General features: G+C 38.1%; 1 protein-coding gene across 4 annotated transcripts in view; it reads right to left on the minus strand.

The window, feature by feature from the left end:
* Nucleotides 1-566: 566 nt before the first annotated feature.
* LOC139760837 (uncharacterized) overlaps nt 567-12,565 on the minus strand; it is a 29,424-nt gene continuing 17,425 nt past the window's right edge. For 3 of the 4 annotated variants that reach the window (XM_071684497.1, XM_071684499.1, XM_071684498.1), the window contains exons 2-4: nt 8,101-8,227; nt 6,201-6,400; nt 567-5,998 (exon numbers count right to left, since the gene is read on the minus strand). In XM_071684497.1, the coding sequence (XP_071540598.1) occupies nt 5,017-5,739 (723 nt within the window). In that variant the 5' untranslated portion in view covers nt 5,740-5,998; nt 6,201-6,400; nt 8,101-8,227 and the 3' untranslated portion in view covers nt 567-5,016. Of the gene's footprint in view, nt 6,012-6,200; nt 6,401-8,100; nt 8,228-12,565 lie in introns of all 4 variants that reach the window. The other variant, XM_071684500.1, reaches the window with a different exon arrangement.

Genomic DNA, 12,565 nt, shown 5'->3' on the forward strand with positions numbered 1-12,565 from the left:
AGTGTGAATTGTGCGCATGTGTATGTATGTATATGTCTGTGTGTGTATATATATGTGTACATTGAGATGTATGGGTATGTATATTTGCGTGTGTGGACGTGTATGTATATACATGTGTATGGGGGTGGGTTGGGCCATTTTTTTCGTCTGTTTCCTTGTGCTACTTCGCAAACGCGGGAGACAGTGACAAAGCAAAATAATAATATTAAATAAATATATATGTATATTATCCCTGGGGATAGGGGAGAAAGAATACTTCCCACGTATTCCCTGCATGTCGTAGAAGGCGACTAAAAGGGAAGGGAGCGGGGGGCTGGAAATCCTCCCCTCTCATTCTATTTTTCTCCAAAAGAAGGAACAGAGAAGGGGGCCAGGTGATGATATTCCCTCAAAGGCCCAGTCCTCTGTTCTTAACACTACCTCGCTAATGCGGGAAATGGCGAATAGTTTGAAAAAAAAAAAAAGTATATATATATATATATATATATATATATATAATAAAGGAGCAAAACGAAGTACACGTCCCAAGCCAACACTAATTCAACAAAGGAGTTCATAAGACATCATTACAGTTAAGGATTTTATTTCCATAAACACATACAAATAACCTAACAACCAAATATAATTCACTGTTAGTAGGTACGTTACAAAACTAAAGATAATTTCAGACAACTGATGCAAGACATCAGATATTTTAAACCTAAGGAAACAATGTATCTACTGATGTGTGCTTAAACCTTTAGCTGCACAACTAATTTCAAGAAGGTGCTTAAAAGTTCCCAAATATCTACTGAAAAATCACTGCAGTCCTATTTGGTATTTTTACCAGTGATTATATTTATAACAACTCAACTCTTGAATTTTATGAAAGTCATTAAACACCTAAAATCACATTAGTGCAAGAAAATCACCTGGTTTTTTTTTTTTTTCATTACAAATTTCAATAAACAATTTCCATTACTTTCAAATAAACATAAATATAAACATGTGGCTTTTTGTCTTTTCCTACCAATACTTTGCATGCCCGTGCCCAGGAAGAGGGGGATTCTATATAAAGCCAAAACTGGCACCTTGCCATAAGGAAGTACTGACATGAAGCCACGACAATGGTAAACTGGCACTTTGCCACATGGAAGTAATGACATGAAGCCATCACCATGGTAAACTGGCACTTTGCCACATGGAAGTAATAACATGAAGCCACTACACTGGTAAACTGGCACCTTGCCACATGGAAGTAATGACATAAAGACATCACATTGGTAAACTGGCACCTTGCCACAAGGAAGTAATGACATGAAGCCACTACAATGGTAAACTGGCACCTTGCCACATGGAAGTAATGACATGAAGCCACTACAACGGTAAACTGGCATCTTGCCACATGGAAGTAATGACATGAAGCCATCACATCGGTAAACTGGCATCTTGCCAAAGGAAGTAATGACATGAAGCCACTACAATGGTAAACTGGCACTTTGCCACATGGAAGTAATGATATTGAAGCCACTACAATGGTATACTGGCACCTTGCCACAAGGAAGTAATGACAAAGACATCACATTGGTAAACTGGCAACTTGCCACAAGGAAGTAATGACATGAAGCCACTACAATGGTAAACTGGCACCTTGCCACATGGAAGTAATGACATGAAGCCACTACAATGGTAAACTGGCATCTTGCCACATGGAAGCAATGACATGAAGCCATCACATTGGTAAACTGGCACCTTGCCACAAGGAAGTAATGACATGAAGCCACTACAATGGTAAACTGGCATTTTGCCACATGGAAGTAATGACATGAAGCCACTACAAAGGAAAACTGGCACCTTGCCACATGGAATGAATGACATGAAGTCATCACAATGGTAAATTGGCACTTTGCCACAAGAAAGCAATGAAATGATGGCATCCAGATATACTGACATATTAAGAGAAAAAAGTAATACCACAAAGCAAATTCAATGTATGTCATATTAAGTCATAATTATGATCAACTGGTACCCTCAGACATAAGAATAATCAAAGATGCCAAATGGCTTTCCACAATGACAAATTATACAATAATGCCACCGAAAAACATCAGTGAAATCATTTTTGATTAGTACATATTATACCAAATTTGAATAATTCTGACAAAAGTTATGCCTAACTTAGGATTATCATCAATAAATCCTAACATGAAACATAAGAAGCTAATGAAAATCTGAAGCAACTACAATAGATATAGTGATAAGTCATTAAAATAAGGAACTGATACACAGCCCTAAGACTATCATGTCACTAAGTAGCCTTAGAGCAATGTCAATGGCAAGCTAAATATACCCTGACATAACAGTAACACTCCTTTTAGAATTTTGCATTTAGTCACATTACATAATTATTTCCTTATAACCTTCCTTAAAATTACTTACATCCACATGAAATAAACTAAGAATCTTAAGTATTACACAAAAATGCTCATCTTTAAAACCTGCATTCCTCTTACAATAATTCAAAACAACAGAGAAAAATATAAATTGCATCACTTTAATGCAGGGTATACACTAATGGAAATTAATGTATCATATTCAATATTTTCCATCATTTTAAGCAAAAACAAACTACAGGAGGAATGAGGGCTAATCAATTTTGGGAAAAAAATCAGAGCATGACAAGGAAAAAATCAAAACATGGAGTTTGGAAAGTCTGTACAGATGAAAAGATGTGTTTGGCACCTTATCTACTTTCACAAAAAAATTCCAGGATATAACTCATGTCCTAGTCCAATCCCTCCACTTTCCTCTAGACTGCAGCTCAAACCTATAAATATATATATAAGACAGACCTCAAACTCCCCTTAGCAATTTCTTTTCTTATGCTGATGGCTCCAGTAAAGGACAGAAGTCCACATCGAGGCTGAGCCTTAACTGAAACACAGAGTGAATTATGAAAGGACAAATCAATCCTCTGTATAAATGGAGCAACTATTCAAAAGAAAAGAAATTTTGACACCTAAACAGGACATAACATTTTTGAGAGACAGACTTAGTTTTTCCTGTAATGTGGGGTCTCCAAGAGACAGAGCAGGTCTAACAGTGATACCAAGTGAGTTCAATGAGTCAAGAGGTGGAATTACAGAACTGTCAAAGGAAAGACTTGATTTGTGAGGAGTTTTCAAAAGAGAGATGGGCAGAAACTGAATCTTGGAGGCATTAAACTTAACTACATTTCATCTACGTCAGTGAGATATCCCGTCTGTGTCAAGAAGAGGTACAGATCAAAGGAGAGGAGGACCAGAACTGAAGGATGTGGATGAATGCAGTGTTCAGTTGTCAGCGTATAAGCGCATTTGCTTCACCATTCTTAAAATCTTACTATATGAAAAGCAGAACTAAGCATCACATGCACTTTCTCTTATAATCCAAACTATTAACCTAATACATCTTATATGAACCTGCATTTAGATACCAAATGGATTAAAAGAAAATATAGAAATGAGAGACCTAGAAAAATTTTACAGGGATGGAATCCCCCCCCCCCCCAAAAAAAAAAATATATTTGCTACCTCGCAAACGCGGGAGACAGCGACAAAGTATAAAAAAAAAAAAAAAAAAAAAAATATATATATCATCCCTAGGGATAGGGGACAAAGAATACTTCCCACATATTCCCTGCATGTCGCAGAAGGCAACTAAAGGGAAGGGAGCGGGGGTCTGGAAATCCTCCCCTCTTGTTCTTATTTTAATTTTCCAAAAGAAGGAACAGAGAACGGGGCAAGGTGAGGATATTCCCTCAAAGGTCCATTCCTCTGTTCTTAACGCTACCTCGTTAACGCGGAAGCGAGGTAGCACAAGGAAACAGACGAAAGAATGTCCCAACCCACCCACATACACATGTATATACATTATATATATGTGTGTTGTAAAAGGCAACTAAAAGGGGAGGGAGCAGGAGGCTGGAAATCCTCCCCTCTCGTTAACCTAATACATTTTATATGAAGCTGTAGTTAGATACCAAATGGATTGAAAGAAAATACAGAAATGAGAGACCTAGAAAAATTTTGCAGGATGGAATCCCCTTCCCCCCCAAAAAAAAATTATATATATATATATATATATATATATATATATATACAGGGTGTTAAAAAACGATAGGTACAAAATTTGACAGTAGACAGGGACACCCAAAGCAAACACTTTTTCAAGAATACCAAAAATTGCAAAACTAGTTAGTTTTCAAGATAATGAGCTTTAAAGTTTTAACTTTGGTATGTCTGAACTGTAAACTTTAAATGTAATATTAGCTTACAATCTGGTAACACTCGGTTGATTAAGGTGTGGCAACACTCGGTGTGTACGAATTAGTTCACCATTGCACGTCGTGGTGACATGATGGCACATTTGTCTAATCAAGAAATCATTGCTAAGATCCAAGAATGTTGTCTCGTGTCCAGCAGTCCTTTCAGAGGAGGTGTCAGGTCTGCATTGAAGCAGAAGGCAGACACTTCGAACAGCTATTGTAGATTGTGATCGAGAATACATCTGTTTACACAATATTTGTTTCATTTTTCACTATATCATCTGTTAGAAACGAAAATGCTTGTGAATAGGTGTCAAGTTAAAACTTTAAAGCTCAGTTTTGCAATTTTTGGTATTCTTGAAAAAGTGTTTGCTTTGGGTGTCCCTGTCTACTGTCAAATTTTGTACCTATCGTTTTTTAACACCCTGTACATATATATATATATATATATATATATATATATATATATATATATATATATATATATATATATACATATATACATATTTTGTCCCTGGGGATAGGGGAGAAAGAATACTTCCCATGTATTCCCTGGCAAATGCCACATGAACAATTAGCTGTTACCAGGATTCTGCTTTTAACATGCTAGCAATGATCATTTTTTTGTATTACAGCACAAATAATACACAAATACAACTAGAAAAAGATGACTAATAATGCTCTCATTAACTGAATACTTCTTTCAAATGTTCCTGACTCATATAAATTCACTAATGGCAACTTGTTAGCTGGTGCATATTCAACCTCCTTAAGAGCATGGCCAAGCGATTTTTGTTCTTGAAAAGATCATGAAATAATGATAAACGTTCCTTGAGCTCCATGTTTTCTTGGCGCAGCTGCTCATGCTCTTCATTTATCACAGATTTCAGTTTGTGGTTTTCTTGGCGGAGCCTATCACATTCTTTCATTAACTTGGCCAACTCATTTGATACTGGTGCGGTGACACCATCTTCCTGCTCTGAGATAACAGAGCTAGAAGCTGCACTAGAGGTGCTTTCATTTGCTATGCTTCTCACACGAGCAATCTTTGCAGATGGGGGTGTTACATCACTTGAATCAGCATTTTCAAATGTCCCTGTCTCAGCAATGCATCGACGCTTCTGTCCTTTCCTCTCTGAACTTTCCTGTTCATTTCTTTCTTCTGTAGGTGGATCAACACTCAAGACATTCAGACTTGTCTCCTCACTTTTGAGAGGAACATTACACCTTTGTTCTTCGGAATTTGCCCTAACATTTTTACTGGTACATTCTTCAGGTTTTGACAAAGTTATTTGGGATGCTGATGGAAGCGCCTGCTGTACAGGTTCAGCTGCTGCAACTGTCGATGAGCGTGAAAGATCCCAGCACACAGGTGTTGCATCTTTGTTTGTTCCACTTCCAGTCACACGAACAAAAGAACGCACAGGATCACCAATTTCATATGGAGCAACCATCTTAAGAAGTTCTTAGCAGAAATGTGCTAATTCTTTGTAGATTTAAAGGTTGGCCAAGCAGTCACTGATAAGTGAGCTTTATTGTTTTCGAAGTCACAACCTGGAGACTCTTATCATTCAAATAAGCAGCTTCATCAAATGTTAAAGTTAACAGACAAATCTTTGTTCGTATTTCCCTTTGCGATGAAGCTCTTGAAACTGACACCAGCAGATAGAATAAATGCACAGTGACCTCTATGTTATATTACCCAAACTGGACCTGTAGAGGCAAACTGCAATCAATAAATTTATAAAAAAATCACTGTTATATACATTTATTATAATCAAAATGTATTACATACTTCAGAAAATGCATTTAAGCTATACTACTATACAATTAAGAACAAATGTCATCATGTAAGTAGATCAGTGCATGCAGTATGTGTGATATGTTATAAGAACCTACATAATGCAATACTTACCAATCAATGGGGGTAAATTTGTTGATTCTCTAACCTGCTGTGGTCATAACCCACAACAAGAGTGAGAAACAACAAAGATGGAAAGGACCGATTTCTAGAACTAATACTGCAGCTTTTGCAGCACTGTGGTGGATTGACCTCTTGGAACTTTTGAAGCACTGTGGTGGATTGACCTCTTGGAAAAGATACTGAAAACAGACCTGTAAGGACACAATGCATTAAACACCAAAACTACAATATGTTGTTGCACATATATCAAAATGATTATCCTAAAAGAGACCTTGAGGAGAATATATGAATCAAAACTGTAAATTTATGTAATGCATCTTGCACTATACATGTAAATATTTGTATCTGTAAGCCCAATAATATATAACAAGAAAAATGATTGGTAAATGAGAAAATCTGGTATACAAACACCATACATACTTTTACACAAGTATACATGGGTCAGTAAAGTCAGGGAGCCAACCATTACTTATCTAAGTGATAGGAGCACAGAGCAGAGACTATTGGATGTGAATGTGCTGACATGAACACTATTTCAAGGAAACAAGTTTGAAACTTTTTTGAGGAATCACAAAGAGAGAAAATTACATGGTTAGGAAGGAGTTGAAAGTGAGCAAACTGGACAGTGGTGTGTGTGCAAAGATTCAAGAATAGACTGAATGAAAAGTTATATGTAACAGAAACAAAAGTAGTGAGCAGAGTGGCAGATATTCTGGGAAGTAATGCTTACATAGGCAGGTAAATTAAGTGGCATGTGGAAGATGGGATGTATATGAGTGTATGAGAAAAGGTAAAGTGGTGAAATGAGGTATGTAGTCAGAACCTGAAGTGAAGAAATGAATAAATAGAGTTGTACAAAAGTGTTACAGTCATGAGGAAAGTGAAAGGCTGAACGAAAAAAAAAAAAAAAAAAAAGGAGGAGGGGGAAATACGAGACTGCGAGAGTATCCACAAATCTTAGGGAGAAAAAGCAAATGTTTAGGAAGGTGAAAAGTGTGAGAAGACCAAAGACCAAATGGGGCACATCAGTGAGGAGAGCACATGGGGAAGTAGGAAAAACAAATGAGGTGAAAAGGGGACTCGAACTGTAAGTCTGGTAGTACCTATAGGGGACTGTGGTTATTTGCAGAGTGGTTTGTGAGAGGAGAGACCAAGTGTTGCTGCACATAACTCAGTGCTGAGGATCTTATTTAATCATGTACATATCAAGTGTTTGTAGTTGCTAGGCAGGCAGTAATTGTTCTGATTGCATTACTATGAATGGTTTGCAGCTTTGTTATACTGGTTTCTGAGAAGGGTGGAAGACCTGGCTGGTGAAGAGTAGTAAGGACTGGAGCTGTTATATTGCTTGCAGATGTTTGGGTACTCTTTTTCTTGTTCAAATCTCATGACTGAAGGTATTCTGTGGGAATTGCTTTTGTGCTGATGTTACTGACATTGAGAGTAAATGTCATGAGTATTGAATGCAATGCCTATCCTGGCTAGAGTTCCATTCAGTTGTAGTGACTGTCTATTCCTCATGACTAGGGGTGACCTGTATTCATGTCAGTCTGAGGTAAAGAGAGTGACAGAAGACCTCTGTGAGGATGCATACATTCTGTTCTGGGTGAGCCACTTTCTTAATGTGTAATGAAGTGCAGCATGAATGTTGATGCTAATGTGGTGCCAGAGTGCTAAAATGTGTCTGTAAGTTCATCAGCATATGAAACAACCTTCAACGCTGTGGTCTGCTGGAGGAAATGAGAGGTCATGGATGAAGAGACTGAAGAGGGTTGGACAAAGGACTGTTCCATGGGGAACTCCAATGATAAAGTTTAAGGATCTTAAAATGTACACTCACTTGGAATACATTAAGCCTATGTTCAAATATTTTAAAAAGATAAGCACTTACCAAAGGGTGGACGACGACAGTTAATTCACGATACCCAATGCGGTCATAAACCGCACCGGGAAAATGAATTAACAAATCTAGGAAGGGATGCAGCTTTCAGCTGCACTTCAGTACATCCAAAGTAAACCTGCATGGAAATGTTTCAATTAACATCAATTATCTTCATAGGCTCCAGAATTGTTCAGTATCCACTGAAATGCCATTTTGCTTTCTTAACATAAGCTTTACCTACATGACATTTGAAACATTTTACAGGAATTACTTATCATACTTTGTCCCTGTCTCCCGCATCAGTGAGGTAGTGCAAGGAAATGAACGAAAGAATGGCCCAATCCACCCACATACACATGTATATACATATACGTCCACACACAGCACATATACATACCTATACATCTCAACGTATACATACATATACACACAAACATATACATATATACAATTGTACATAATTCATACTGTCTGCCCTTATTCATTCCTGTCACCACCCTGCCACACATGAAATGACAACCCCTCCCCCTGCATTTGCGCAAGGTAGCGCTACAAAGAGACAACAAACGTCACATTCGTTCACACTCAGTCTCTAGCTGTCATGTATAATGCACCGAAACCTCAGCTCCCTTTCCACATCCAGGCCCCACACAACTTTCCATAGTTTACCCCAGACACTTCACATGCCCTGGTTCAATCCATTGACAGCACGTTGACCCTGATATACCACATCATTCCAATTCACTCTATTCCTTGCCCACCTTTCACCCTCCTGTATGTTCAGGCCCCGATCACTCTAAAATCTTTTTCACTCCATCTTTCCACCTCCACTTTGGTCTCCCAATTCTCATTCCCTCCACCTCTGACACATATATCCTCTTGGTCAATCTTTCCTCACTCATTCTCAGCACGTAACCAAACCATTTCAAAACACCCTCTTCTGCTCTCTCAACCACGCTCTTTTTATTACCACACATCTCTCATACCCTTTCATTACTTACTCGATCAAATCACCTCACACCATACATTGTCCTCAAACATCTCATTTCCAGCACATCCACCCTCCTCCGCACAACTCTATCTATAGCCAACGCCTCGCAACCATATAACATTGTTGGAACCACTATTCCTTCAAACATACACATTTTTGCTTTCTAAGATAAAGTTAACAACTTCCACACAGTTTTCAATGCCCCAAGAACTTTCACCCCCTCCCCCACCCTATGATTCACTTCCACTTCCATGGTTCTATCCACTGCCAAATCCACTCCCAGATATCTAAAACACTTCACTTCCTCCAGTTTTTCTCCATTCAAACTTATCTCCCAATTGACTTCTCCCTCAACCCTACTGTACCTAATAACCTTGTTCTTATTCACATTTACTCTCAGCTTTCTTCTTTCACACACTTTACCAAACTCAGCCACCAGCTTCTGCAGTTTCTCACTTGAATCAGCCACAAGCGCTGTATCATCAGTGAACAACAACTGACTCACTTCCCAAGCTCTTTCATCCACAACAGACTGCATACTTGCCCCTCTTTCCAAAACTCTTGCATTCACCTCCCTAACAACCCCATCCATTAACAAATTAAACAACCATGGAGACATCACGCACCCCTGCCGCAAACCAACCTTCACTGAGAACCAATCACTTTCCTCTCTTCCTACTCGTACACATGCCTTACATCCTCGATAAAAACTTTTCACTGCTTCTAACAACTTGCCTCCCACACCATATATTCTTTAATACCTTCCACAGAGCATCTCTATCAACTCTACCATATGCCTTCTCCAGATCCATCAATGCTACATACAAATCCATTTGCTTTTCTAAGTATTTCTCACATACATTCTTCAAAGCAAACACCTGATCCACACATCCTCTATCACTCCTGAAACCACACAGCTCTTCCCTAATCTGATGTTCTGTACATGCCTTCACCCTCTCAATCAATACCCTCCCATATATTTCCCAGGAATACTCAAAAAACTATCAAATATCAAAGCATATTACTTTTTCAAAGGCAGCTCTGTAATGCACCAATCTACTGCAAAAAAAAAGTAATAGAAGCTGATGAAAATAATGCAATACAAAAACCAAGGTATTCCACAAGCAGGGAAAGGTAACATTCTCATAAAATACACAGGCACCTGTTTTACCCCAGACGCTTCACATGCCCTGGTTCAATCCACTGACAGCACGTTGACCCTGGTATACCACATCGTTCCAATTCACTCTATTCCTTGCACGCCTTTCACCCTCCTACAAGTTCAGGCCCCGATCGCTCAAAATCTTTTTCACTCCATCTCTCTGTGTTGAACTGGTTTGGAAATATGGAGAGAATGAGAGAGGAAAGGCTGACAAAGAAGGTATATGTGTCAGAGTTGGAGGGAACAAGGAGAAGCAGGAGACCAACTCGAGGTGGAAGGATGGAAAGAGCAAGATTTTGAATGAACATTGCCTAACATGCAGGAAGGCAAAAGGCATGCAAGGAAGAGAGTGAATTGGAACAATGTGGTATACCAGGGTTGACATGCTGTCAATGGACTGAACCAAGGCATGTGAAACGCCTGGGCTAAAACCATGGAATGGTCTGTGGGGCCTGGATGTGGATAGGGAAATATTATGGTCTTGGTGCATTACAAACGACAGACAGAGACTTAGCGTGGACCAATGTGGACATTTTTTGTCTGTTTTCCTGGCGCTACCCCGCTGACACTGGTGGTTGTGATGCTCTTTCCAGTGGGGCTGGGTGGCACCGGGAATGGATGAAGGCAAGCGAGTATGAATATGTGTACATGTTGATATGTACATGTATGTATATGTATGTGTATAGGAATGTATGTATATATGTGTGTATATGAAAGGATGAGTTTTTCTTTGTTTCCTGGCACTAATTTCCTGATGCGGGAAACAGCAATCAAGTATAATTATAACATGATAAATAATAATACAAAAGGTTTTGGTGCACATAAACAGTACTGGTTCAAGCAATGACAACACAGCAGCACATCATCATAATGTAGCTACAAATGCAGCACCAAAAAAGTCAGTATCTTTTTAAAGTTTTAGATTTTTCTAATAAAGTGGCCAGTGCCCATCAAAATATAAAACCATCTATCAAGTCTGTAATTCCTACCAGCAGTCTCCTACCTGCAATCTTGAAAGGCAGTGACTGACAACAGTTCAAGAAAATTAACAACGAAACCATGTCTTGATAAGACCAAAACTTTCGAAGGAGGTAAAGTGGGCCCCTATATCCATCCATTTCACGTTAGCACATGAGCCAGTCTTGTACTCATTTCATTTGGCACCTTCAAGACTGCACCAATTTCACAGGTTTACTGACAATGTAACCAAAGGCTGTTTGGCTCATTAAGGTGAAAGAAGAGGTTTATTCATCCTTGAGCTGTTAAATGGGAGAGTATACCACTGCACAACCAGAACGTGGAAGTAAACTTGGTTTTCATTTAAAATTACAGTGAACTGAAATTTCATGCAAAAGATATTCATATAAACGATACGCTAACAGGAAAAATAATGCAAACTGCCAAAAAAAAATAAAATAAAATAAAATAAATCTGATATCAGTGACTGGCTACCATGCCATGCATGATGCATGACTGGCTTTACGTACAACCAAGGGCATTTAATTTCCACATTAATTGCAATTTAAGTAGTGTACTTTTCACTACCACAGTAGAGAAAAATAGGTTTTTACATTATATCTTTGTATTTCCTATCCACAGTGAATGAAGAGGACCTTTCCGTGTCCACATAGAAAGGACTATGTAGCGAAGGCCATAGACTTTGTTCAAAGTTAAAAATATCCTTTTCTTTATTTCATTGTCTTGTTCTCAGTCTTGTTCTCAATATCAAAAATATTTCCAATATATACAGATATTCAGTTTGACTAAAAATGTTTTCTGCATCTCTAATCTACTTTGTAGCATTGTACATATCACATTTTACATGTGGTGACTGAGAAGATAGGTTTCTCTTAACAGAACTTCACTCCAGTGCAATGTACCAACAGTATTCAATTATGTGTGGGAGACCTGGATCCAGAAATGCAGTAATAAATGTAGAAGAGGGGAGGGGTAAAAAAAAAAAATCGAAAATTTTTTCTTTAAATGCAATGAATACAAGAAAAAAGATCAAAACAGGATAACCTTTAACATCATAACATAATACAGAAATTTTACTTTTATCCTACTTTCTTTGTTACTATCCTCCACTGGACATCACCATCACTGTCATTATAAAAAGTGCCTAGATCCATACAAAACCACTAAATGTCAGGTGATATCAAACATATTACAATTCTTTCCATACTGCATTAAACTGGCTGAATTTAGATTCTTTGTAGGACATGAATTTCTGGATATATCTATATATCATTTAAAAACTGTAAAGCTTATCATATGTAATCAATTCTAAATAATGTTATCATCCTTACAATATGTGACAA

Source organism: Panulirus ornatus, chromosome 38, assembly GCF_036320965.1.
Source record: "Panulirus ornatus isolate Po-2019 chromosome 38, ASM3632096v1, whole genome shotgun sequence".
NCBI lineage: Eukaryota > Metazoa > Arthropoda > Malacostraca > Decapoda > Palinuridae > Panulirus > Panulirus ornatus.